Source organism: Aythya ferina (genome assembly GCF_964211825.1).
Source record: "Aythya ferina genome assembly, chromosome: 2".
Classification (NCBI taxonomy): Eukaryota; Metazoa; Chordata; class Aves; order Anseriformes; family Anatidae; genus Aythya; species Aythya ferina.
The window spans coordinates 17,880,457-17,904,783 of NC_140297.1; the positions used below are offsets into that span (position 1 = coordinate 17,880,457).

The following is a 24,327-nucleotide window of genomic DNA, read 5'->3' on the forward strand; positions in this document are numbered from 1 at the left end:
TATCAAGACAATAGGACTAATGTAAACTTGTCTTATGCTCTCTGTTTTGCATGTTAGTTTAATGTCTGTTGAGCAGAGTGTATCTTCTGGATGTTAAGTATTTAAAATACTGTATGATCATAGTGCCAGGTCAGGCCAGATGTCAGGCACTATTCCTTGTGATGCAAAATGAAATATTTTAGAAGGAGAGGTTGCACAGTAGTGTGGTTTTCAAGCTCTCCTGATTTGTGAGCCTCTAAAATCTCTCCGTGGACTGAGGACCCCTTTAGAAACGCATATACTGCAGAGCAGTACATGAACTTGTTCTTCCCAGTCACGGGTCTCTGAGAAATCATCCATGTGGGTTTACGGGTCACAGACTGTGAATGAGTGGTCTAGTGGGCTGGGATTAAGCCACCTGGGTTCCTACCATGGAAGTTAAGTATCTGAACACATCTGAAAGACTTGGCAGCAGGCATCAGTTAGAGTGAGAGCATGTACAGGGACAGCTATTGCAAAACATTTGGACAACTGGAGGTTCCCCCCAGCTTAATTTGTGACTTTTCTGTGCCCTGAGAAGCAGCCTTTGCCCTGTTCATGCACTGTGAATTTACAGATTTTCCATCCATCTTTCTAATGCAAGAATTTCAACAGCAAAGTACACGGGCTTTTATTCTAACACAAAAAGAAGCACGTATTCCTTTTCTGTGACTGTAATCTCAGACCCAATTTCTTGCTCCACAGTACACTGCAAAATCTATACACCTGCCTCCTTCGGTGCTGTAATGAAGAGTGCTGTGACCTGCAGCCGTTCTGTCTTCCCGGTGAACAGCAGAGCCAGCTCTGTAATTCCTCCAGCTGCAGCACTTGGCTTTCCCTGAACAGTCAGATTGCTCCCTTTAGTCAGGCTGGTCAGGTAGAAAGCTGATAGTGCAGAGATTATCAGGCTAAGACATTAGCACATTAGGGACATTATCCTGTGGATTTTGATGGGGCTCCCTTTCTACCTAGGATGATTTTCTACTGGCAGTTAGCCTAGCTAAATTGGATGAAAGATATACTATCCCTTGGGTTCTGATGTGCTTTGTTTCTTCCTTAACCATGCTGGAATATGAGTTTAAAGCAACTGACTTGATATTTAAACTTGCGTTTCTCAGAACTGCGTGCTGTAGGGAAGGTGAAGGCGTCTCTCCAGATCCCTCCTGGAGGCCATTTACAGTAATGAGGAACCCCGATCATGGAGGTTTGAGACCCAGCCACCTCATCCACCATGTCCTTGGATGGTCCATATTGTGGTGTCAGGCCAGCTGGGCTGACAGCTTCTGCCTCCATCTGCCCTTCAGTTTCTCTGGGGCTCTGACCAGCACAGCTCCAGGGCTGAGGGTTTGAAGGAGGTGCAGGAGAACACATCTACCTTGTTGTTTCTGCATTAGCTTCCCAGTAGCTACCAGCTACTGAGCATCGCTTCTCCAGGCAAATGTCGGGCCAAGAAAATGCTTTGGACTTCTGAATCATGTGTCAGTTCTTGCAAAAACAAACAAACAAACAACTAAAACACCCACAAACCACCACCACCACCAAGAAGCCCCCCAAAGCCCCACAGCTTTTAAGTAATTTGAAATGTAGCTTTTTGGATGCAGGCACACTGCTCAGTCTGAAGTTCTGCTGGCCATGAATGGGGCCTAAAGACGGTTGTGAATATATTTTATAGTTCCCTGTAGCCCATAGGCATTGTCAGTAAAATGTGCTGCTGTGTTTTATTGACAACAGGCAGTTTTGCACTCTGTATCAAACAATGGATACAGCATTTATTTATAGAAGAACGGCTGTCTTCAGTAAATGGCTATCTTCAGTAGAGAGCTGAGTGTCTCTCTGGATGAAATTGTGACACCCAGAGTAAAATTCCAGAAGATAGCAGATGCCAGCTGTGTCAGAGTTGTATGAGACCACCATCAGGTTTGCTTGTTCAGCCAGTCTCTGCTTCACAGAACCTGGTTTATCTATGATTCACTAAACCATGACTTATTAAATCCAAATTTTAGAAGTAAACTATGAAATACTTCATCAAGAGCACTGAACACACTCAGTGGACTGTGCTATGATGTATGTGAGTCAATTGGGTTGGCTCAGAGTAGGTTTTGAGGCCTCCTCAAACTCTGCAAAAAACTCTGCAAAGCTCTTTCTTCTTCCTCTCCATCCTTTCACAGCAGACTGTCTCCAGGGTGGGGCCACTCACTGATATTGTGCTTCTCATGGAGTAAGCTTGGACCAGAACCATCCCATGCTAAAAGAAAGGATAGCCACTTCTTGGATCGAGGCACCCACTCTTGTTGTACGAGTTTTAACTGAATTTGCAGGCTGCATTTCAAAAGAACCTTTAAGAAAAAAGGTCCCATCAAGTTATGAAGATGGTTGAGATGCTCACATACATCTATGTTGTGGGAAACAGGCGAGAAGGATGAAAGGGGCATGAGATGATAGAGAAGGAGGTTGAGTGTGGAGTGTGGGGTGGTCAGAGGACCTGAGGGTGTGATGGCTCCTGGGACCTTTGTGTGGTTGCACAGCAGCATGGCCAATGGCCACTGCAAGCTTGCCGTGAGGGTATGCTTCTGCAATGAGATGGGTCATCTCTTCTTCTAGATCCATGGTTCTCCCCATGCAGAATGCTCTTCTGGGGGCCTTGTGGTAAACAGCAGAGAAACTGCAAATGGCTTTTATTCTCATATAGTCAAAAGGAACCAGTCTTTGTGGAGAGCTGTTACTCAGGTTCTCATGATTTCCTCTTTATTGTCAATTTTATTGTGCCTTTCTTCAGTGTGGCTGGTAGGTGCTTGGCTGGGACAGGCAGGTCTGCTCCATCCCCATCTCACAGGGACACGCCACGCAGCTCTGGGTGCAAAGAGTTTGCAGCTAAGCCCAAGCTTCATGGACACGTGGGAGTATGCAAAAATAAGAAAACCGTGCTCCCTGTCCCAGCACATCATCAGGGTAAGGAGGATGCCCAATTGCCCAGAATCTTCTCCAGTTCTGTTTCTCCTTACAAAGCCTCTAGATGGGCTCTGCCTAAGTACGGGGTATAGGCATTAATCGCAAATTCTACTGCAGATTTAGAGCAATGATACACAAAAATCTCATCTTAGACAAAAACTTCCTAAACAGCATCATTTTGTTTTCTTTCTCTGCATCTGCTGTAGGCTGTGAAGCTCTTCAGAGAGGAGAAGGAAAATAGGGCAGACAGGATTTTGGAAGAATGAGGCTGGGGAGACATGCAGACTAAAATCTTAATTTTTGCATCCGTTGCTTTGTCTATTTTTTTTTTTTTATTATTATTATTTTATTATTATTTCATGGCCCTTTTAAATTGTTGCCATCATATAGTTTGTGTCACCCTGGAAAGCATCCTGACAACTTCCACTGTGCTGGAGGATGATTAAAGTCTATGGTTAATTTGGGGATAAGTGCTCATGGAATGAAAAGACAAAACAAAAGATAAAAAATTGTTGAGCTTGTCTGAGGAGAATAAAGCAACTAAATCCGTCTTGTAAAGATAAGGTAAAGGAATAGCAGATGGCAGATTTACACTTGTATGTTGGTGCCAAGTATTGCCTCAAAAAGGGTCTGGTGATGGAATTGTTTTTATGTTACGATAATTAACAGAATGCATCTTGCCATGAAAAAATCCAGAAGGAGACACAGAAAAGCAGTACAATTAAACATTCTCTTTATTGGGGCCTTGCTCCGAAGTGGCACAAGTGATAAATCTGTTTTCTGCTGACAGTGCCCATCAGTGCTGCTAATGAAAAGACCCACAGTCACATTTTACACTTTTATTTGGATTTAGATCAACAACACATATAAGATACTTTGGTCAAACACAAGAACAGGTTGCTATGCCACTCTTTCCCGGCTGCAATAAACATAGTAAGGTGGAAAAAAATGCTGGTTCTCCTGGAACACCGAATGTAAATCTTGGATTGGCACATACAGCTAGTAAATACATCGTATGCACTTAGCACTTTAAAACAGAATTGCACATGCAAGATGTAACCAGGCTATTCAACACCTTCATTATTGTCCCTGTACTATTTTTTTTTTAATGCTCTCTGCTTGCCTTTTTCACAGAAAGAAAGACTGTAATTTGCTGCTCTACTCAGTATTTCAGTGATTAGGCTGGTGATTTTGACACGTTCAGCAAAGGTCACATTGAAGTCCTTCCTGACAAAACTGGCATCTCCTCTATAGCTCAGCTCACTCCATTATGCACTGTAGGCAGCAATGGAAATCCACCAAAGTGAGGTGAGAGGTCTGCCTAAAAGCTGACAAGGAGAGGTTAATACCAAGCAAAGATACAGTAGAGGGACTGGCGTGAATGCAGCTCTTACAATACCAAGAGTAAATACTAGTACCACACAAATAATGACTTATCAATAATATATTGTACAAGCTTATACAGCAACACATGTTGATTTGCAACATTGTACAGTTTAAATCTAAAGTGCACAGCCTCAATCTGAGGTGACAAAACAGTACTATCAATATAATAAAGGCAACACAATTACAGACACAATTTATTTCCTTCTTACTTCATGTCCTCATGATATTACATTAATACTTCACTTACGTATTTTAGATTAAATTAAAACCACATTGCACTTCTTATTTTCTCTTCAAGTATTTTAGAGCCAGCAAAACCATATTGCTTTACAAACAGAAGTTGGCCGTTTAGGCTAAGTTAAACCAAAACTTCAGTAGGGTTATAAATAGACAGGCCTAAGCCCCATAATTCCTACCAATGTTTCTAGATACCGAGGGGAAAGAGGATAAACTTCAGCTGCCATCTCGCAGTCACCACTAACGTTAAGGAATGGTGCAGCACATGAATTCTGCAAGAACTGTGCCTGTGAAGGCCAGTGAAGCTCCGTGTGGACTGTTCTAGGCAAATGTAGACTAAGCTCATTTTTTTTTCTGCAATTTCAAAAGCCATGGCAAACAGGGATGTAGTCCAGTACTGGAAGAAGCCTCTGACAAAGCAGTTTGTTACTTATGTTCCATCACTGTCATTTGGACTATAGCCACGTTTAGTTTAGGCCTTGTCCTGCAGACCTGTACATCTGTGACAAGTCTTTACCCTCTTAATGTAGCTTTCTTTAGAAAGAATTTCAGTCAATTTGTATTTTCAGTGTAGCTCTGCACTGCTCGTAGAGGAAATTGTTACAACATAAGCATTTATTCAGACACATTACTATTTTGGATAGGCTTTTTCACCACAGGACAAAGAAACCATCCAAATACAACCTTATTTCAGTCTTGGTTAGCACTGTATATTGATTGTGCGTCTGCTTAGTTAGGCCAAGTGGGAAACGTAATTAGGAATAATAGCATCCTATTGTTGTACTGTAATTGATCTTATTAAGTGGTTTTAAGAGCTGCAGTACTCTTGAGGTTTTTTTCAGTAATCAATCCTGGAGATCCACAATCCATGTGACATGGAGAAATGAGGTATTGGTACCTCTTCAGAATGTATGTGGGCTTATGGTTTAAACTAAGCAGTAATAAATACTTGAGGCACCTCCATCAAAAGAAAAAGAATTCTAGTTAATTTTCAGCTTCTGTCCTTGCAGTTTTATAACCCATATAAAATAAAAATATATAGTTTACAAAATAGGATTTTTTTTCATATATATATATTTTTCCTTTTGTAAAACTATACCTATTTAAATACATTTGAAATGTTGCTATAGGTAAATTAGAAATTCTTTTCTAATACTACGAAAAAGGCAAAATACTTTCACTTTTAAACATACAGCTTGTATACTCTGTTTCTCACTACCCCCTCCCCCTTCCCTCAATTTGATTTTGTCACCATTTTGGGCAAATTTTGCATCACTCAGTCTGATTGCTTTTCATTTGAAGTAGTCACTATTAAAATTTGGGGTAACATTTTAAGTATCTTCTGTTCTCCCTTATTTGTTTCAATGCAGCTTTTTGTGCAGCTAATTATTAAAGAGGTATTCTAAAACTCAGGAAAGGACTTTAAAGGAGCCATGTTTCTTGATTTTAAACTGTACTCTACTCCAACGCCACAATATAGAAATAGATTTACTTTGGAACAAACTACAAATACATTCGCACAGTTTGTGACAACTTAATTGTCTACTTAGAGGTCCAGGAACAGACTTTCACACCCGCCTATTATAAATCTTGTCCCAGGCGCTCTATTTCATCAATCAGGAAATCAATGTCCTGATGAGTTGCTGCTGGGTTTGAGATGACCATCCGGAAGAAGTTCACTTTGTCTCCCAGAGGCTGATAGCTCACCATGGTCATCCCATACTCCATCATCCTGGCTTTTATCACTGGTGCCACCTGCAATGGCATAAAACAAAAAGCAGATTATTATTATCAATAATAATGTTATTATTACTATTATTATAACTAAGAGTAGAGGTTTTTTTTTTTTTTATATGGATGAAGAACTATAAAAAATATTAAAATGAAAATGTCAAATATTGATAAAAAAGTTAACCTCTATTAAAGAGTAAATGGCTTACTGGAAAGGCATTGGGTTTATCTGTTTTTTTTGCCCAGCTTTTAAAACCATGGGGGAATTTTCCCTCTACTTTCTCAGTATTGCTGACAGGTAACTGGACACAGTAACTGGTGCTCATAATGCTCAAAGAATTGTTGCAATCATTTTCCACCTTCTTTTTATATGCCAGAGTGCCATAGTATTACCAAGCAATTATTACATTTGCTGGGTTTACAAATTGTGGTTTACTATAACCAAAGTTGAATACACACTCTAGAGAAGAGGCAAACCCAAGGAATACCAAACCTGGAGACCAGAGCATGATGGTGCCAGGCTAGCCTGCAGTAAATGACGATGGATGTGTCATTTGCCAGAATATAGCAAAGTGACCTGACCCCATGCTCTGGATTCTCATTCTGGGGCCTGCCTGCCTGTACAGATTTCACTGTTCACCGCACAACATCCTGGGGGAATGCTTCTTACCTTCATAAGGCGGCTCATCCTTTCTTCATTGTCTTCCATGCTACGCAAGCTGGGAGGTATATACCAGAAGCAGACGTTTGTGTGCTGAGGCTAAACACAGAATAATAATGGTTTATGCTGCAAGAAATGCTCATAATATCTCACTTGCAATTAAACTCATGCCTTTCCCCCTCTCATGCATCATATTGTGACAGCAATCAATGGCTTTCATTACTGTAGTCCGCTGAGAGTCATCATCATTATTAATGCAGAAAGGATAATTTTAGGCAATTTATTCCCAGGATGTCAGATGCGGAAACACATCACCCAGCTGTGCAAATATATTTATCCCCTACTGAGAAGCATCTAGATTTTGTAGGTGCTGTCCCCCCAAGAGGCTGAAGGGAATACAGATAAGGCAAATGTCTATTACAGATAATTTAGAGGCAAGGACCATGTCATTTACTGTTATTACATGACAGCATAATGTAAAATCTGGCCCTGTAAATAGGAGTCACAGGTGGTGCATGAGATAGTCTAAGATTTTTTTGTACATTTAATGAAATTTATTACTTCTCCATTTGATTCAGGTAGCTCCTGAATTAATATGTATCCATCACAGTGCTTTAGCTACTTCAACTTATGTGGGAGCACCAAGTGGAAAGGCAAAATCAGTTGACATTTTCTGTATTTTTTGCAATCTCCCAACAGTTGCCTGCCTCACCGCATTCCTCTTTGCTAGATGCTAAACGCATGAGCTAGAGCAGCCCTGACTGCTGTCAGTATCTTTACATGTCATGAGATTCAGTGGACCAAATTCAGTGATGATGTGTAAGGTGTGGGAAATAAATTACATAGTGGCATGTGGGTATGGGTCTGTTATCTCTGTTTGGAGGCACAAGGATGACATTTATCCTTGTGCTGTGGAGTACTTAGGGACTACAACATGGATAGTCCGCACAGATCACCCCAGGTACCTGTGGGGCCCCTGTGACTGCTCACTGGAGGCTGCTGATAAACACCCTTTGCACAAACAATCTTTCAGAGCTACATGGGGCAATGTAATCCACATTCCTAACAGACCCTTGAATTACGAAACTAGAGCCTCTTTTTACTGTTTGATAGCTGGTTCTAATTGTGTGTGTGCTGCTTTGCTCTGAGAGTTTAGGTTCAGTGGGGTGAAACTGTACAAATGGGTAACTTATGCACAGCTGCCATGTCCCTAGATCCCATAAGAAAGAGAGTTATCAGCACAACAACAGGTTTTGTTACAAGGGACACTGTTCTTTGCTATGCCTCTTTGGTTTGAAGTGTTGGTAGCAACCCGGTATCTAAGGCAAGTGCTGCTGACCAACTGGGAAGAAAAAAACAGTTGCAGTACATACCTTTCCATCAAACACCATTTCATACCCTTCTCTGTTCTTTATTTTGTTGTATAGGTATTCTGCAAGTTCCAAGCACTTATCAATTTGTGCTTCAAATCCTGTGGTTCCCTTTAGAGAAAAAAGGAAAAAAAAAAAAAAAAGATGATATGACTCTCTGTTCTGTGACCAGAAGCAGTGAAAGAACCACGCAGCACTCACCACAGTGCCAGCATAGGTCCTTTCTGAAGTGTCTGTGGGACAGATTAAGGATCTGATTCTGTCAGATGAAGGATGCTTTCCTGTGTGCAGTTCATGCACCTATAGGTCTAGCCACTGATGCCCCTAATGCACAATAAGCCCCTGATACTGCTTGTTTCTCAGCAAAATATTGGTAACATTGATGGTAAAGGGTGGCCTCATCCACAGATTTTGGAGAGAAGATTTTGGGCTGGCAGGGGGGAGTGTCTCCACAGGAAGATGCTGAGTTCCATGCATGGGGAGTCTGGGGCAATTTTTAGAACAGGGGGCTTTAATCTCCAAGAGGTAATGAGCTGTTTTTTTTTTTTCCAAGAATAATTATTTTCAGTTAAACACAAAAACAGAGACCAGCTTGATGCTGTGGAAATGCAAATTTTGTTCAAATACTGCCCTGCCTCCCTGGTGTTTTTTCCCCCTTTATTCTAATTGATGCCACATCAAGTCAGAAGCCGTGTTTTTGAAGAGCTCCAGCAAATCCTGCTTTTTCTTCTCTGGCAGAAGTCATAATCCTCTGTCTGTGACATCATAATTGTTCCTGCAGTCACCAGCTGTGATGCCACAAAGGATCCAGCTTTAAGAGGGAGGAAGGGGAACAAACAGCTGGAATAGATAAACCACTTAAGAAACATACATCCTATTTTGTAACATTTATATTACAAGTGGAGTGTGAGATGAGAAAAAGCAGTATAAGACATTGGAAATATGGGGTTTAAAAGAAGAAATGTCTCTGAATAATGGAGGCACGTCCCTGCTAAATCTGTTCTGGCAGTGCAGAACTGACTTAAAAGCTCTGTATACAGAGATTTCGAAACAGGGTAGAACTAGCATAGCCCTGGGAGAAAGGCCTGGAGCTAAAGAGGGACATGTGGCTAAAACCACCTGCTGTGTAGGGGCCCCAGTTAGTACAACAGCTATTCCAACCTCTGAAAATTGCATCCCCCTTTACAGACTCCCACACCTCCAGCCATGCTTGGTGTCTGTCTCAGAATTGTTTTCAGAGTTTTAATGAAGCACATGAGGATCTTTAAGGCTTTCTGGAAATTAAAACAGTGATGTCATCTCCTCTGAAAAAAAAAAAAAAACCTGAGGCAACTTGACATAATAGATTGAATAAATATATGGAAGAACTTATTTAGCAACATTTTACAAATACAGATGAATTAATCATTAGGGTTGGTGTTTTCAGATTTCCTAGAGAACAGATTTCGATGAGTTTTCCTCTACTTCAAAAGATGACTCTATACCTACTTCATGCAATAAAACTAGGTATTCCAGTCTTGATTTGCCACGTTTAATTTCTGAATGTCATTAAAATAAAACATCTTTTTACTTCCAGAAATGTATATAACAACATTCTTAAGCATATGATTTATGCTGTTAGACTCCTACAGTTACATAAAGCAAATGCTATACAAAGCCATGGAGTTCAAGTTTCAAAATCATGTGTGCTGCTTTGAAGCTAAATTGTTAAAAGTATAAAAAAAAAAGGAAAATAATAATGTTCTTTCTTTCATGTTATATACGTGAAATTCAGGTCAGGTATTTCCTAAAATGATGATCACAGAAAAGAAAGCAGTACCTGGTGTGCATTATTTTAATGCAAACAAGTACACTGCAGGATGTCCTACCTTTGCTCTCCACATCAGCCATAGCTTGAAGACATCAACATGCCGCCCACACTGCAAAGCCTTGTCTCCGGTGTCGTAAGACAGGTCATAGTGCTTATCTTGTTGAAAGAGGTAGGAAGCATGCATTTGATTGCAACTCTGCATCAGCCCCTTATAGAAACAGAAACACAAAAAATTCCTGTCAGCCCAAGTGCAACTACTCTTTTGAGGGTTGCTTTGGGCAAGTGGCTGCCCAGCAGAAATTACAAAACACCCAAATTCAGTGGAATATGTGTCCAAGCACAAGAGAAAGATCAAAAAAAGGACAAAGCCAAACTTAGTTGCTCAGTGCTCTAATTCTTTCACACCTTGTTCAGTGTCCAGGACACTCTGGCACCTGACTCACCAATGTGTAATACACTACCACAGCCAAGGTGTTTTTTAAATGAAGCCTGGACTTTGTGCTTCTTAGCATCATCATGAGTAAGTTCATTTTTGGATCTCACTCTTTATTCCTTCATCTGGTTCCTTTTCCTCCTTTCCTTGGAAGGCGTTCCTCTGGTTGACTCAGACCAAGCCAATTTGGTGACTAATGTAAATATTATCACACCACTTTTCTAGTTGCTTTGGTGTCTAAAATTCTGACTGTCATTGATTTTGTTCTTTTTATGTAGGCACAGCTCTTCTCCAAGAAAGATATTTGCGAAGCCCCCAGCTCAGGTTAGATGCCTAAGTGTTACAGAAAGCTTTGAACAGGCAAAAGAGCATATGGCTTTAAACAGCCAGCTAGAGCTATTTCTGGGCTGCAAGACATAGTTCAGAAAGTCAGCTTTGTGGGAGGGCCAGCAGGCAACAAGGAGAAGAACCTGGCCCGTGAAAGCATAAGGTCTCCTTCAGCTTTTTAAGTGAAAAGCAGAGAGTCATGTTTTGGCTCTTGCGAACTCCTCAACCAAGTTTAAGATATACCTTGTATATCTGTTGCCTAAAACTGCAATTTCCAGCCCAATAAGAAACAAATCTTGGCTGTTTATCAGCAAGTCTAAGCTTTATGTGTAACTCAAAACTGAGACAGTAAAATGAAGGGTGGGGGGAGGAGGAGGAGAACTGGTTTTCTCTTAAACTGAGCCATCTGTTCTTGCCAGAGGTCAAGGATGGTACCGACTTCATCAGGTGGGATTTGTTTCAGGGAACTGACCCTGAGGGCAAATAAAAGTCAGCTTCTCTATTCCTAAGTGCAATCACTTTGTATACAATCTGTTGTACAGCTGTTAGCAAAACAGCAACCAGCTTTTTGATAGCTGGTCTAGTAAGTAGTGGTTGTATAGCAGCTGTCCCAGTAACTGATGGTTTTATGGAAATTACAGGCTTGAAGGATAATTCAAGTTCTAGTACTGAATGAAATGTCTACTTCTTATTCCAAGAGACCTTAAGTTTTCCCTTTTTTATTTTCATGTGCCCCAAAGTGGATATGTGGATCAGAGCTGGATTGAAATATCTGTCATAAAAGTCTAGAAAGCATAATGATGCTGAGATTCTGGAACTATTGTCGTACTGCATTTATACCACACTGTTCATTCTAAGAGGTTGAGATTTTGCCTACAGCCACCTTTTATGCTACACAGAAGCCAGTGGGGCTACACATCTACACACCCACAAGTTAACTATAGACATTTTGAAAGCAAAGCCCACAAAACAGTCTGTTTGACAGCTACTTTAATTCCCTTTTGCACTCACAGCTTTGAGTGCACAAGTAGAGGTCTATTTCTCAGCTTCTTGTATAACCTTCATCACATTAGCAAATGCTAACTATGACACACATACGGAGAAAACATGTGGGACTCTCTGAAAGAAAATGTCAGAAGGGACCGGAGAAGCGAGTATTTTGGGACATACCTCTTCTCTTACTAGCAAGGCTGAACACTGCAGTGGGACGCCCATCATCTTGTGCGGGTTCCAGGTCACTGAGTTGGCCCTGGGAGAGCAAACCACACGAAGCTCAGATACTATTCAACTGTGGTGAAACCAGGGAGACATTTAGTAATAATCATAATAACAAACACGTAGCAAGGCGCACCTTTTTCTTTTTTGTTTTCTGAAGAAGCAAAGCTGGAAGAAATCATGGTTGATTGGGAAAGAAATACTTTTGTAAGGGACCCAGCTCTGGATTGTTTTTGGATGACAATTTTGGCAACTTATCACAAGATAATTGCTCTATGCACTACATTTAATTAGTATTAAACTTTCTCAGGAGTCATTTATACTTCATAAACATAAGGTAAAGGTCTCAAAAACACCCACTTGACTGATGAACTTCCTAAAGGCACACAGCTGATCAAAGATGAACACAGGAAGCTGGCAGACTAGCAGATTCCCTCTCACTCAGTTCAATTTCAGTAAGATTTTAGTAATTAATGCATGCAAATATTTCTGAAAATTTCTTTACATACTTCTGAGTACTTCTGAGTCTCCGACTCTCTTGGAAAACCTGGCCAAAAGTGATTTTTCTAGTTGCTGTGCTCATGGTAAGTTTTTGTAGCTCTTTGATTTTAGGTTGGCTGCATTAATTCACATGACTGGAGGACTGGGTACAAAATTACCACAGTAATAAACACAGAACTGATCCACCCTTCTACAGAAGAGCCTGTGCCTGCCTGCCCTCAGGACACACAGATTGCAAAAATAGCTGTCAGCCCAGATCTTGTGAAGAAACAGGGTGCTGTCACAATTCAGGCTGGAGAAGAGACATTTGGGACTGTGGCAAGTGCTGAATGGCAGATTGTCCAGTTGTTTATTGTTGTAATTTTGTGTTATGCTTGACTGGCTGTTTGCTAATTACTATTATTACATATGATGATTAGCTGATAGACATATACATTTGCATCCTATTTGGCAAGCTGTCAAGGATGCACAGTGAATGTGATTTTGTGTAGTGCAATGATTTGAGTTTTGATGGTGTAAATTGATATAAAGGAGTCAACAAGGACATCTAAATGCTTAAAGGACTCAGGATGCACTTGCAGGTAATGTTTTCCTTCATAGGATTTGGAGACAGTTTTATAGATTCATGCTTGTCCTTATCATTTCCTACCAAATTGCTTTCGCTCCTTCAAAGCAAGCAATTCCAAAATGCACATTGGACACTGCAGCAGTTCTGTGCTTCCTTCTTTGCTATTTAAATGGACTACACAAGTGCCTGATACAAAAATCTATAGGGAACAGTCTTCCACAGGCAACATCTGGCCACTTGGCTTGGCTTTTAAGTATTTGGCAGCTTTTAATCAACTTAGAGTCAGCCATCTGACTACAACACCAGAGCTAACAATTCTGAACATGCATTCAGGTCCACAAATTTCCTTCAATATGATACTTTTTCATTTTTATCCGTGCCTATGCTGAATCAGGCAGAAATTCCTTAAGAGACTTCTAGGTAACAGTAGTGGTATGAGTTTTTCTTGAGCAATGGGATTATGTACTGTCAACAGCCAGATATTAATTATCTGCCTAAAACATTTAATTTACCCTAAGGTCACAAATTTATCCCAATTGCATCCAGAAAAAAAAAATAATTAAATAGTAATATCCCACTTTTCATTTGTTTTTCATCAGTTTTTCTGGTCTTCAGCCATCAGTATGTGCTTGAAGAAATTGCTGACTGAGAGAAACAGCGAAGAAAAGAAGCTACATGTACATGCATCCACAGATGTTTTTTTTAAAGCATTCACCAAAGTAACTGCACACCAAGCACCTAGGTGATTTTTTGACTGTGGATCACAGGCGGAAAAAAGAAAAGTTTTCCTTTAGAGTTTCCAAATGGATGACAGGAGAAATTCAAGACTGGCAGAATTTGGTCCTCGGCCAGTATTAAAAACAGACTGAGGTGCATTCACTGGCCAGGCGCAGCTCCGGGAAGGATGCCCAGACCCTACATGGGAGCGCTCACTCAGCTGCAAGCATGCTTTTCTCATGCAGCTGTCAACCCCTGCCTGAGACTCTGAGAGGGGAGCACCAGAGTGCATCTCCTGGTGGTGGCCAGACCTATCTGCACCAGACACCAAGAAGCACACCACATTCTTCAGGGTGCTGTTGAAATCTGCTGTGCAGGGACTGGAGAGAATCATAAGGATAGCCCTGCAGTTCCCCTGCCTTTGACAGTATTTTTTCTGGACTGCCTGTTAGCAGAAGGATGGGAAAACTCAGAGCAAGAGTGCTCCATTTAATGGTCCCTTCTTGTCCCTTCCTCCCCTACCAAACACAACTCCACTTCTCATCTATCCAGACCTGTAATGATTGAGTTGTACCATGAAACAGGACTGCCCATAGGAATCAGATCTAGGGAAATCTCTTCTAGAGGTGCCCACATTAGAAATCTGGACAAACTGAAGTGAGCTGCTGTGTCCATCAAACAGGGGAACAGGACTGGAAATGACAAATCTCATTAATTTGCTTGCCACATGGAGGTGGTGCTTACCGAACACTGGAGGAACTCCAGTGATGTTCAGGATCTAAGGCATACTGCTTGGAAAATTCTCTAGCATAGACTCAACCTGACCTTCTCATGACAGCAGAACTTGGTCAGCAAATTTGGAGGCAAACTTTTTTTCAAACCCTATCCTCACAGGCAGCTGGGTAGATAATGCGATGGATATTTGGATATATGTCCTTTTTGGGAAAAATATGTTAAGTTTGGAGTGCTGGAGGCAGCCTTAACTAAAGCATATCAAATTTGTAGAACCACTGGCTGCTTTCCAAATTTTGCATGTGAGATACATGAGAATAGGAACAGGATGAGGAAGTTGATTGTAATTTTAATTGGCAATTTGATTTAGAGATAAAAAAGGCAGGAGGGAGTAATAATTTAATCTCAAGCAGCATGAGCTTCAGAAAATACACAAATGTGAGAAGGACTCCATCTAGCCCAGAATACCATCTCTAGCAAGTGGCCTAAACAGATGCCTGGGAACAGGGTAAAACAGGACAAGCATATACAAACTTCCTCCAAATACTCTGAGTCCTGACAGTTGTGGCTCACAGAACTCCTAAATGTTTTTTCTTTGATCTTAACATCCTATGGCAAGGAGATCAACTAAAAGTTTCTGGCAGTTGTTTGTAAGTTTAAGCGCAGCCTTTCCAGATGCTGAACTGCTTTGCCATTGTTTACACTCATCTGTGTGTATCTGTAATATTGATGGGCTGACGACTACAACTGTGTATATCCAGACACGATATACAGACAGGATTTACTGAGGGGATGTCGTTAGTACAGCTGGGTGGGGAGCATTCTCTCCATAAGTGGCAGGGCAGTGGGTGGTGACTGCCACAGCACCTGTCCAACAAGCAGGTGCATCCACACATAGACCTCAGCATGCAAACCCTCCAAGGTGCATGTCTTAGAGAAATTCAATTGCTAATTAATTTTGGATATTGAATCAGAGGATGCTGTAGAAACCACTCTGGACTGCAGATTGTATGCTGGAAGGAATAAAAATGCAAAGAAATGCCTGCTGTTCATACTGCAAAACAAAGTGCCGCCACACTGCAACACTGAACAAAAGGCACTTAGCAATGTTATTTCAACTGGAAGAACAGTTTGCATAATTTTTTCCAACTGAATCCTGGAGATAACACTGGCTGATTTTTATTTGTATTTATAGACATTGCTATGGTAATCACAAGTCTGTTAAAACATACTTAATAAATGTGTTTAATTAATGTTAATAAATCATACCTTTCAACACCATTTAGCTTCCATTTGTGCTTTCTTGACATCAGCAGCCCGCCGCCCCACGCTCCCTAGAAGGCAAGATACATCATCTTAATGGGAAGATACCTCTGCCTTGCTCCAGGATGACAGCTGTGAGTTCACATCACTTTGGGGCCCTTTTATCCTTGCTGATGTGGCAAAACGTCCAGGCAGATGGAGCCTGGGGCATCCCCTGTACTAACAATTCTCTTCCAGCAGTGCAGAAGCAGCATTTCACAGCCCCTGGTTGGCGTGTACCACTAGCTACCCCCTCCTTCACCAATGCCACTGCCGCATGGGGCTGCCCCACACCATAATTAATGATGTGCAGAGCTGCTCCTGAGCAAGCTGCTTTCTCCCTTCTACTGTCTAAGTAATAACAAAACAAACTGGGATCTCAGCTCCTGTGGTGAGTCTTCATTGTATTTCTCACCTCTGTGCCTCCCCCCCATTTGCTTTTGCTCACAAGAGATGTGGGACAAGCAGACACTTCATGTGACTGAGAGGTATTTTAAGCAAATGTGAATTCTTCCTTTGAATTGGGATGATTTTGGCTGACAGAGTAATCCAAAAGCAAGATACCCAGCCCTATGGAAATTCAATTGCCAAGCCTCTTTAGAGAAAGGTTTTGCAAAAATGACACAAAACCAATTCTAGGGCTGAAAGATGATCCTTCCAAAAGACTTATTGGCATGAACCCAGATAAAGCTGAGAAAAGCAGCCAATCTGATATATTTTTATTTTTATTTTTTAGCATTTCGATTAATCTGTTCAGCAATTTGGGGTACTTTACTCCAGAAACAATGCAGCCTTATGCATTTATTTTGCAGCTGCTGCAGAAGCTGAGCCTGTGCGCGGTATAGTTTTTATGGATTTCTTGTATTAATGATACTTAGAGATAAAACTGAAGGCTAAAAGCTCCCAAACTAGGTCACCCATCTTAAGTGTCCCAGTTGCTAGAAGCACTGCATAGTCACAGCTCCTATAACGTCCCCCTGTCCTGAGCCTTTCAGAGGACTGGGAAGTCAGTGCTTGGAGAACAGACTTAATTACAGGAACCAAGTAAAAAAAAAAAATTTTTTTTTTTGTACAAACTAATAATTTCATGCTAACACGCCTTGTAATTTTCTCCCACCCCACATAAGATGACACTTACATCCACGTGCATCCAGATTTTGTATTTCTTGCAGATATCGGCAATAGCTATGAGTGGATCAAATGCCCCATACACTGTTGTTCCAGCTGTGGCACTCACTAGGAAAGGAACAAATCCCTACAAGAAAGCACAGAGGCATTTGGCAAAGTCAGACCGCAGCAGCCCAAACTCTTCTTGCACCGCTGGAACTGGCATTGCTGGGATGGCTGCCTCCACAACGAGCCCACAAGTGTCTCCTAGAGGACATACCTGCTACGTTACAGCTTTTTTTTTTTCTTAATTTATATGCCAGTGATATTACAGTTTCTACCTTAAGGTGGCAGCAAACTTCCAAACCAGTACCCTCCATTTATTTAAGACGCATGAGACAGGTAAGGGCTCAAAAGAACAGATCTGCTCTGTACCACTTGCCTGAAACAAAAAGGTTTGCTCTATGCAGTGTCACATAAAAACAAAGCCTTGTCCACAAGGCACCACAGTGCAAGAAACCTCTCTGGTGGATTGTGCCCCGCACTGTGCTAGAATTATCCTAGAGAGAGTCCAACCATGCAGTGGCCCAGTCCTGTCAGGGGGAGCATCTCCTCCAGGGGTGTCTCCTGGGGGCACTGGGCAGGGGAGATGTGGGGCTTACCTCGCACACAGTGAGGAAACAGCTCTTCTGAGGAGACAGTAATCTCCATGGAGCCCAGGGACCACCTCTTGGACTCCCGCTGCTAAATCCTGTGCTTCACTGAGTACACACTGTGACCCGGCTTTTGCACTGTAAGGTCTTGAGTACACAGCAACTCTCACCAGTGTTTTATTCTCAGTTCATTAGTTGTTCTAATTTTGCCTTGTTTTTTATATACTGTATTACTTTTGTTAGACAAAGTGAGCTCTTAATGAAAATTTGTGTTATTGTGCTTTTAATACTGTGTTTCTAATGACTATTTAGATAAAAATTGGTGAAGGAACAGAGCCAAGTCCATTGCGTACTGCAATCTGATGTTTTAATTCTAGCTTCTATTAACGAACACATACAAAAGTAGTGTACTTTAGAGAGTGCGTGGATCTGAGTTTACCTCCCATTGATTTGGTGACTCTGTGAGAAATATTTTCAGTGCATTGAAGTACATGTGAATTCCCCAGATGATTTCTTTGTTTTTGCTAATATTCAGCTGGGGAATTGAATCAGAGGCTGATAAAATGAAAAAGGGAGATGTTATGCAGAAATACCTATAAAAAATCCAAAGAGCTTATGAAGATTATGAAGTAGCTCTAAACGTTTTTTCTCAGCAACTCTTACCTTCCTAAGTACCAGCTCACATTTCCAAGAAATACACCAAAAGTTAATGGGTAAGCCTATATAATTTTACCAAGAAAGCAAAGGCTGTAACATTATTGCTATTGTTGTTGTTTTTTTTTTCTTTTTCTTTTTCTTTTTTTCTTTCTCTCTTCTGTACTTTTTTTTTTTTTTTTAAAGCATAAATGCTAGTAAACTTACTTTTTGTTTGGCTTCCAGAATTCTCCTTTCAAGGTCTGATGGGATCATTTTCCCTCTGGGACAAAAGAAAGTTATATTACAATTTTGATCCTGAAAATTAGCTTTTGCTATTACTTCTTCACTTCACAGTAAACCCCAAAAAAGGAACAAAGTGATTTATTTGCCCATGGCTTATGCAACATCGAAGAACTCAGAAAGACGCTGTCCATTAGTCTATGTTTTCAGCCGGCTTATTCTGTCAACCAGTTTGCATCAACACAGTGATGGTTACTGAGAGAAGTTATCTCAGGGCCACCCCCTATTAAAGACTGCATTAAATTACAGCCCTGGTAATTGCTCCCAGGCAGGGGCTCAGCCCAGGGTCCCAAGATGCTTGCTGGGTGCCAAGCACCACAGTACCTTTCAGCAGGCACAGCAAATGCCAGCAGAACTGCATGGCGATGAGAAGAATCTACCAGTCCAGACACAGTGCACTGCTAAGCCCTTCGTGCTGGCTGTATACTGTATTTCCAAAACATTTAGCATGAACCATTTACCTGAGATTCAGACTCAGTGGTAAAAGGCTCGACGGCTAATTTATGAAATCCTGCAAGTGAATTAAGTGCAAGGTAAAACAGAGCTAATATTGAATGCTGAGGTTAAATTTCTCTTTGCTTTAGCTACAAGCAAGACTAGCTAAGAAAGAGTACACATAATGGCAATACAAACATGACAGCTCCCCATATTACAGGAATAAACTCTTCACTGGGTTTAAGTGTTGTTCATTTAGATTAAAATATATATACACTGAAGGGCTTCCTCATTTCTTAGTACAGCTAGATGTATTTTTTCTTTCATTAAATGGCTGATTTCCTGTTGCTCTAAATAAAAATGAAAAAATTCTGCTAGAGCTTGAAATACCAGTTTTAGGAAACAAATAAAACTATGAGTTTTAGTTTTACTTTTGCATTAAAAAATGGTGCTTTCACAGTATCTGGATGGATGTAAATAAAACAAAATATTATTAATTTTTCATAATAAGATACTAAGATTGACAAGTTTTAATCCTTACACACCCCACAATACATCAGTAACTGTTTCAGTAGAAATGGGTTTGCACTGCTGGATTTTTTGCACAATCTGTCCTTCAGTTTACTTACTCAAAACACTGAAAGAACAATTGAAACTAGAAAAGCTCTACTCTAAAAATTAGCCCTGATTTTCTAATACAAGTTCAAAGTATAAAAAGTACTGAACTCATTCTGAGTTCCCTCAATTACCTGTACAGATTCAGACAAAAGCAGTAATTGTCTCATTTTCAAAAACTACTTCTGGGTCTGTTATGGGAATAAAGGAAAAAAAAAGCATGCCATGGGAAGGTTCTGAATTCCTCCTATAAACATAGTTTAGATATTGGTCTTTAATGGTTTCGAGTTTATTAAGGATGTGCACAGAAGAAAACACAAAGCTGGGCAGACCCCTTCACTGCCAAAATTTGTACCAAGGTAAGTGATCAGCTAGCTCCTGATCATACTGAACATGTGCAGGAACTCATGGTCAGGTGAGTGCAATGTCCAAGCAATGCCAAATTTTACCAAGAAGCTAGCAGTAGGCTTTTAGTCTAGTCCCACACAACCCCCTGCTCCAAATCTAGGAAACGGCCAACAACATTGCACGGCATTTTCTTGTGCTGTCACCTGAGCGCAGATGACCTGAAAGTCTTAAAATGCACTGAAAAATAATAGGCTTTGAAGTACTGAAGTACTTCAGTGTTGAAGTACTTCAAATTAAGTCTTTATACAAACTTCACCCAAATAACATAGTACGGGGGTTATATGAGATGTTCTAGGCAGCATCAGAAGCAGGAGGGCTACTGGGGAAGGCTGAAGGGACTCAGCAGCAAAAGGACGCTGAGGATGGAGACTGCCGGTGTCGAAGTCTTCTCATCGTACCCATGTCTGTATACAGCCTTCACTGCTGCCGTATCAGACAAGTGTTCTGATGTCAAGCCTGCAGGTAATATGCTATTACTATCAATACATGTGTGTGGTGATGAAAGAGGCAATGGAAATGTACAGTTGCCTAGTCTAGGACATGAGCAAGAACACAATTTTCTGCATGTTTTCATGGCTGAAATTTACCACACCTTTACATAGTCGCATTATACAGCAAAACCAGGCAAACTTGGTGGGTGTGGAACAAGATGGGGAAGAGAGGAGCCACCAAGAAGGATGTTAGGTCTTGTAGAAATGTCAAAAAAATCTCATGGTGCTTCTTCACCCTCATAGAGGTCTACAACTTCATCAGCCCACATCCTGCACCAACAGCCTGCTCTGTCGTGGTGTCACTTCCTGGGATTTGGTGAGAAATGCAGTAATCCTAGTGCTTATTTCAGGATGGGTTGGGTAAACATTGTGGTCTTCATAAAAAAACATCACAATGAATTTGCACAAGAAGAAAAGGAAGGCATGACTTCATTTATTCAAGTCTGTCTTTAGTGAGTAGAAACAATTAGAGATTTACTTTGATGTGTGTTGGTTGTATGGAGGTTATCATTAATTCCTCTGCAAGGTGTGTTCAGTCTTTTGTTAATAAAGAGATAATAAGTCCACAAGTCAATGTGCAGGCACTATGATTAGCACTGTAAATTGCTTAGTTGGTGCTCTCCTTTTACAGTGGGAGTAGAGCATTTTAACTGCAGTAGAACCTTCAATTTAAGCTAGAGCCATAAATAATTCAGTACCTTGCAACAATGATATTTGGGACTCATAGTAAGAGTATACTTTACTGAAAAGATTCTCAGTAGAATTGATAAATACTCTCAATTATTTTTTGTCCTGTAGAAAATGTGCTTTCCCTTAAATTGGAAATCTTCAGCAAATCATGTTGATTTTGTTAACATTCCTTTACTTTCACGAAATGGGTTTTCAAAGAGAATTGAAACCTTTTACGTGAGTGAGCTAAGAAGTTATTTACAACCAATTTTATAGTACCTATGGGAACTGTAGGTAGCTTGCTGGTCTACTCCTTTCCAGGGGCCATTCCCTGGTTGGCCTATGCTGCCCACGACGCTGGGAAGACCCTTCACTGAACAGACTGTACATCCCACTTTTCCGGTGACTTGTAGTACAGCTGAGAAGGATGGTGAGGGCATGAGGTGATAGAATTACATTAGCAAAGGCTCCTCAAGTTTTCACTCCTTTAAAAAACTCATTTCAGCTCCTTTTGTTGGTTCAAAATGTGACAGTATTTAAATGCTACATTTTCATCAAAACCTTCATGGCTTCTTAAGAGAATGTATAAAGAATGATTGCTAGTTTGACTTTTTGTTTCACTTCAGGAAAAAAAAAAGAATATCAGAAATCCTTGCGGAAGGAACTTTAAGATTTTTGATGAGCTCCAAAAACTGATTCATACAGATGCTTACAGACAGAGCCAGCTCCTTGAGTGGGATAAATCAGCGTAACACTGCTGAAGATGACAGCCCTACAGTGAGTTATATTAACTGTTGACTGTATCCTATATGCTCTCTCTGAGCTGAGTACCTGATGATCCTCTTCTATGCACTGATAAAAGGAGTAGCATTCGGCATCTTTACTTACCTTTCATCACATCTAATCAGAATCACACTATCTGTACCAATACCCAAGGCTGCAGCTCCTTTCTTCACAGAAAAGTGACTCTGAAAAAATACATTTTATTATTATTTATTGTTTTTATTACTATTTCTTATCCAATTTAGTATAAAACACTACAGTCTTGCAAGCCCTTCAGCAAGATGTTCCACACAGGCAGTAATTCTAGTCATAGACTTTTTTGAAACTGATCACTGTAATTTCAGGCTTCATAAGGGGTCACTACAGTTGATTAGAGAAACAGCAACCACTCTGATCTAGACTTACTCCTAGAGAATTAAATACACAGTTGTGGCTGGTGATGGATCCAAATTTTGTCCTTGATGCGTACTTGCACTGCCTATTGCTGGTACATATTCAGCAATGTACTTGATTCTCTGAAATAAAAACTTCTCCCCTAGAGAATTCATTTGGTTTGTGGCATCAAGAGTGACGAGCTTCTGCTATATAACTTCTGGCCAAATAACATACAGAGAGAATTTAAGAGAGGGATCTTAATTGTGATCTCATGCCAGTGAAAGCTAGTAATAACTCCCATTAATAAACAGAGCTATTGCAGCTTAAAATCAGGACTGGGCTATTATATTAGTAAGACTATTAGTTAATCTGTATGTACAAGATGAAAAGTGGAAACTATATTCAGGCGTGCAAGTCAGCCTAATTTTCTCTAGCTCATAGGACTTAACTCCTGTTGGTCTATAATTGTAACTAAAACCCTAGTGATTACGATAATGAAATAGTTTTGTATCAAATTATACCACCAAGAATCATATTTTCTATTAACTCAAATAGAACTGTAATGATATTGTCCAAAGCCATTTTAACTACAGATTATCAAACATCAGGAAAAAAAAAAAGGGAAATTATTCTTTGTACTACAGTAGTGTTAGCTCAGAAGGCTTCAACTACAGTGCAATTGTATGGAAAGAGCTGGGCTCGATGGTTGCATCTGCTTTACCTAAAGGCTTTGAAGTCAAAAGGACTTCACAACATGCTTAAAAGCTCCATATGATTATTAAAACTTTGAGAAATTAATGTCAAATCTACATCAACTTTAAGACAGAGAGGAAGAAGAGTAGAACTGCAACATGCCTTCAACTTATTAAGTAAAAAAAATCACTGTGCTTTAAAAATGACTCGGGTAATTTTCATTAGCAGCCCTGACTACTCTTGTTAAGGTTGCTCCTTATTCCATACTAGTTAAAATAGATTTATTGCTGTAATTCATTTTCCTAATAGAAAATAGAACTATTCAAAATGCCTTAAAAAAGGAAATATGGATTTGAATGGTTTACTATGAGGAAGAAAATTAAGCCCATGTGCTCAAAGGCATCCATTGGAACATGGCCAAGCTCAGCTGCCTTGCTGAGAAGTCTCATGGCACTGCTAATAGAGCACTGGGAATAAAATGAATGTACTGCTGATATCTCAGATGCCTGAAGGCTTTTTACATGCTGAAGGGAATTCAGTGGTCAGGAACCAAAACAGGTTTAGAGATAAATTGGGAAGAAATACACAAGTCTGTGGATGGAAGGGTAATGCAATTATAATTTCTAAACAAACTTTGAATATGAAATTGCTCAGTCTCTGTACACAGGCACAGATATATGTATGCGGTTACATTTTTGTGTCTCAGGGTAATGTTGGAGGAATCACTCCAGCTGCCTGAATGGCTATAAAAGAGCCAGGATGAAACTTAATGTGAAAAAAAAAAAATTAGTTTTAAGAACAAAAAGGCTTTACTAATGATGACGATTATTGAGCTTTGTTTCAGTGCTCCTGGGACAATGCTGAAAATTTGGGTGTATGTACAACTAAAAGCAGACATAGAAAAATATGCAGGTGTAAGAGAAAGAAAGATCTGTGGAAATAGTCCTGGTTACACAGAACGTCTGACAGATTCAGGGGGAAGAAGAACATTAAATGTAGCCCATTCTGGAATATGGGGGTTACAGACTGCTCAGCCCTGTGAGGAAGTGAGCTTGAACACTGTTGCTTATTACACAGCCATGATGGAGTTAGAGCTGAAGTCCTATGGTGGGAGAGCCAGGGCCACAAAGGGAGGATGGGACAGACTGCTTGATGCCAGTCCTGAATCAAAGACCAGGCAAGGAGAAGCAGGCAGGACCAGTTTC

General features: G+C 40.5%; 1 protein-coding gene across 1 annotated transcript in view; it reads right to left on the reverse strand.

Annotated features, from left to right (window-relative positions):
- Nucleotides 1–3,676: 3,676 nt before the first annotated feature.
- Nucleotides 3,677–24,327, reverse strand: part of GAD2 (glutamate decarboxylase 2) — a 37,961-nt gene continuing 17,310 nt past the window's right edge. The window contains exons 8-16 of the mRNA XM_084512114.1: nt 22,160–22,239; nt 18,579–18,633; nt 17,096–17,212; nt 15,925–15,989; nt 12,093–12,171; nt 10,221–10,370; nt 8,356–8,463; nt 6,992–7,081; nt 3,677–6,345 (exon numbers count right to left, since the gene is read on the reverse strand). Coding sequence (XP_084368240.1) covers nt 6,172–6,345; nt 6,992–7,081; nt 8,356–8,463; nt 10,221–10,370; nt 12,093–12,171; nt 15,925–15,989; nt 17,096–17,212; nt 18,579–18,633; nt 22,160–22,239 — 918 coding nt within the window. The 3' untranslated portion in view covers nt 3,677–6,171. The remainder of the gene's footprint in view (nt 6,346–6,991; nt 7,082–8,355; nt 8,464–10,220; nt 10,371–12,092; nt 12,172–15,924; nt 15,990–17,095; nt 17,213–18,578; nt 18,634–22,159; nt 22,240–24,327) is intronic.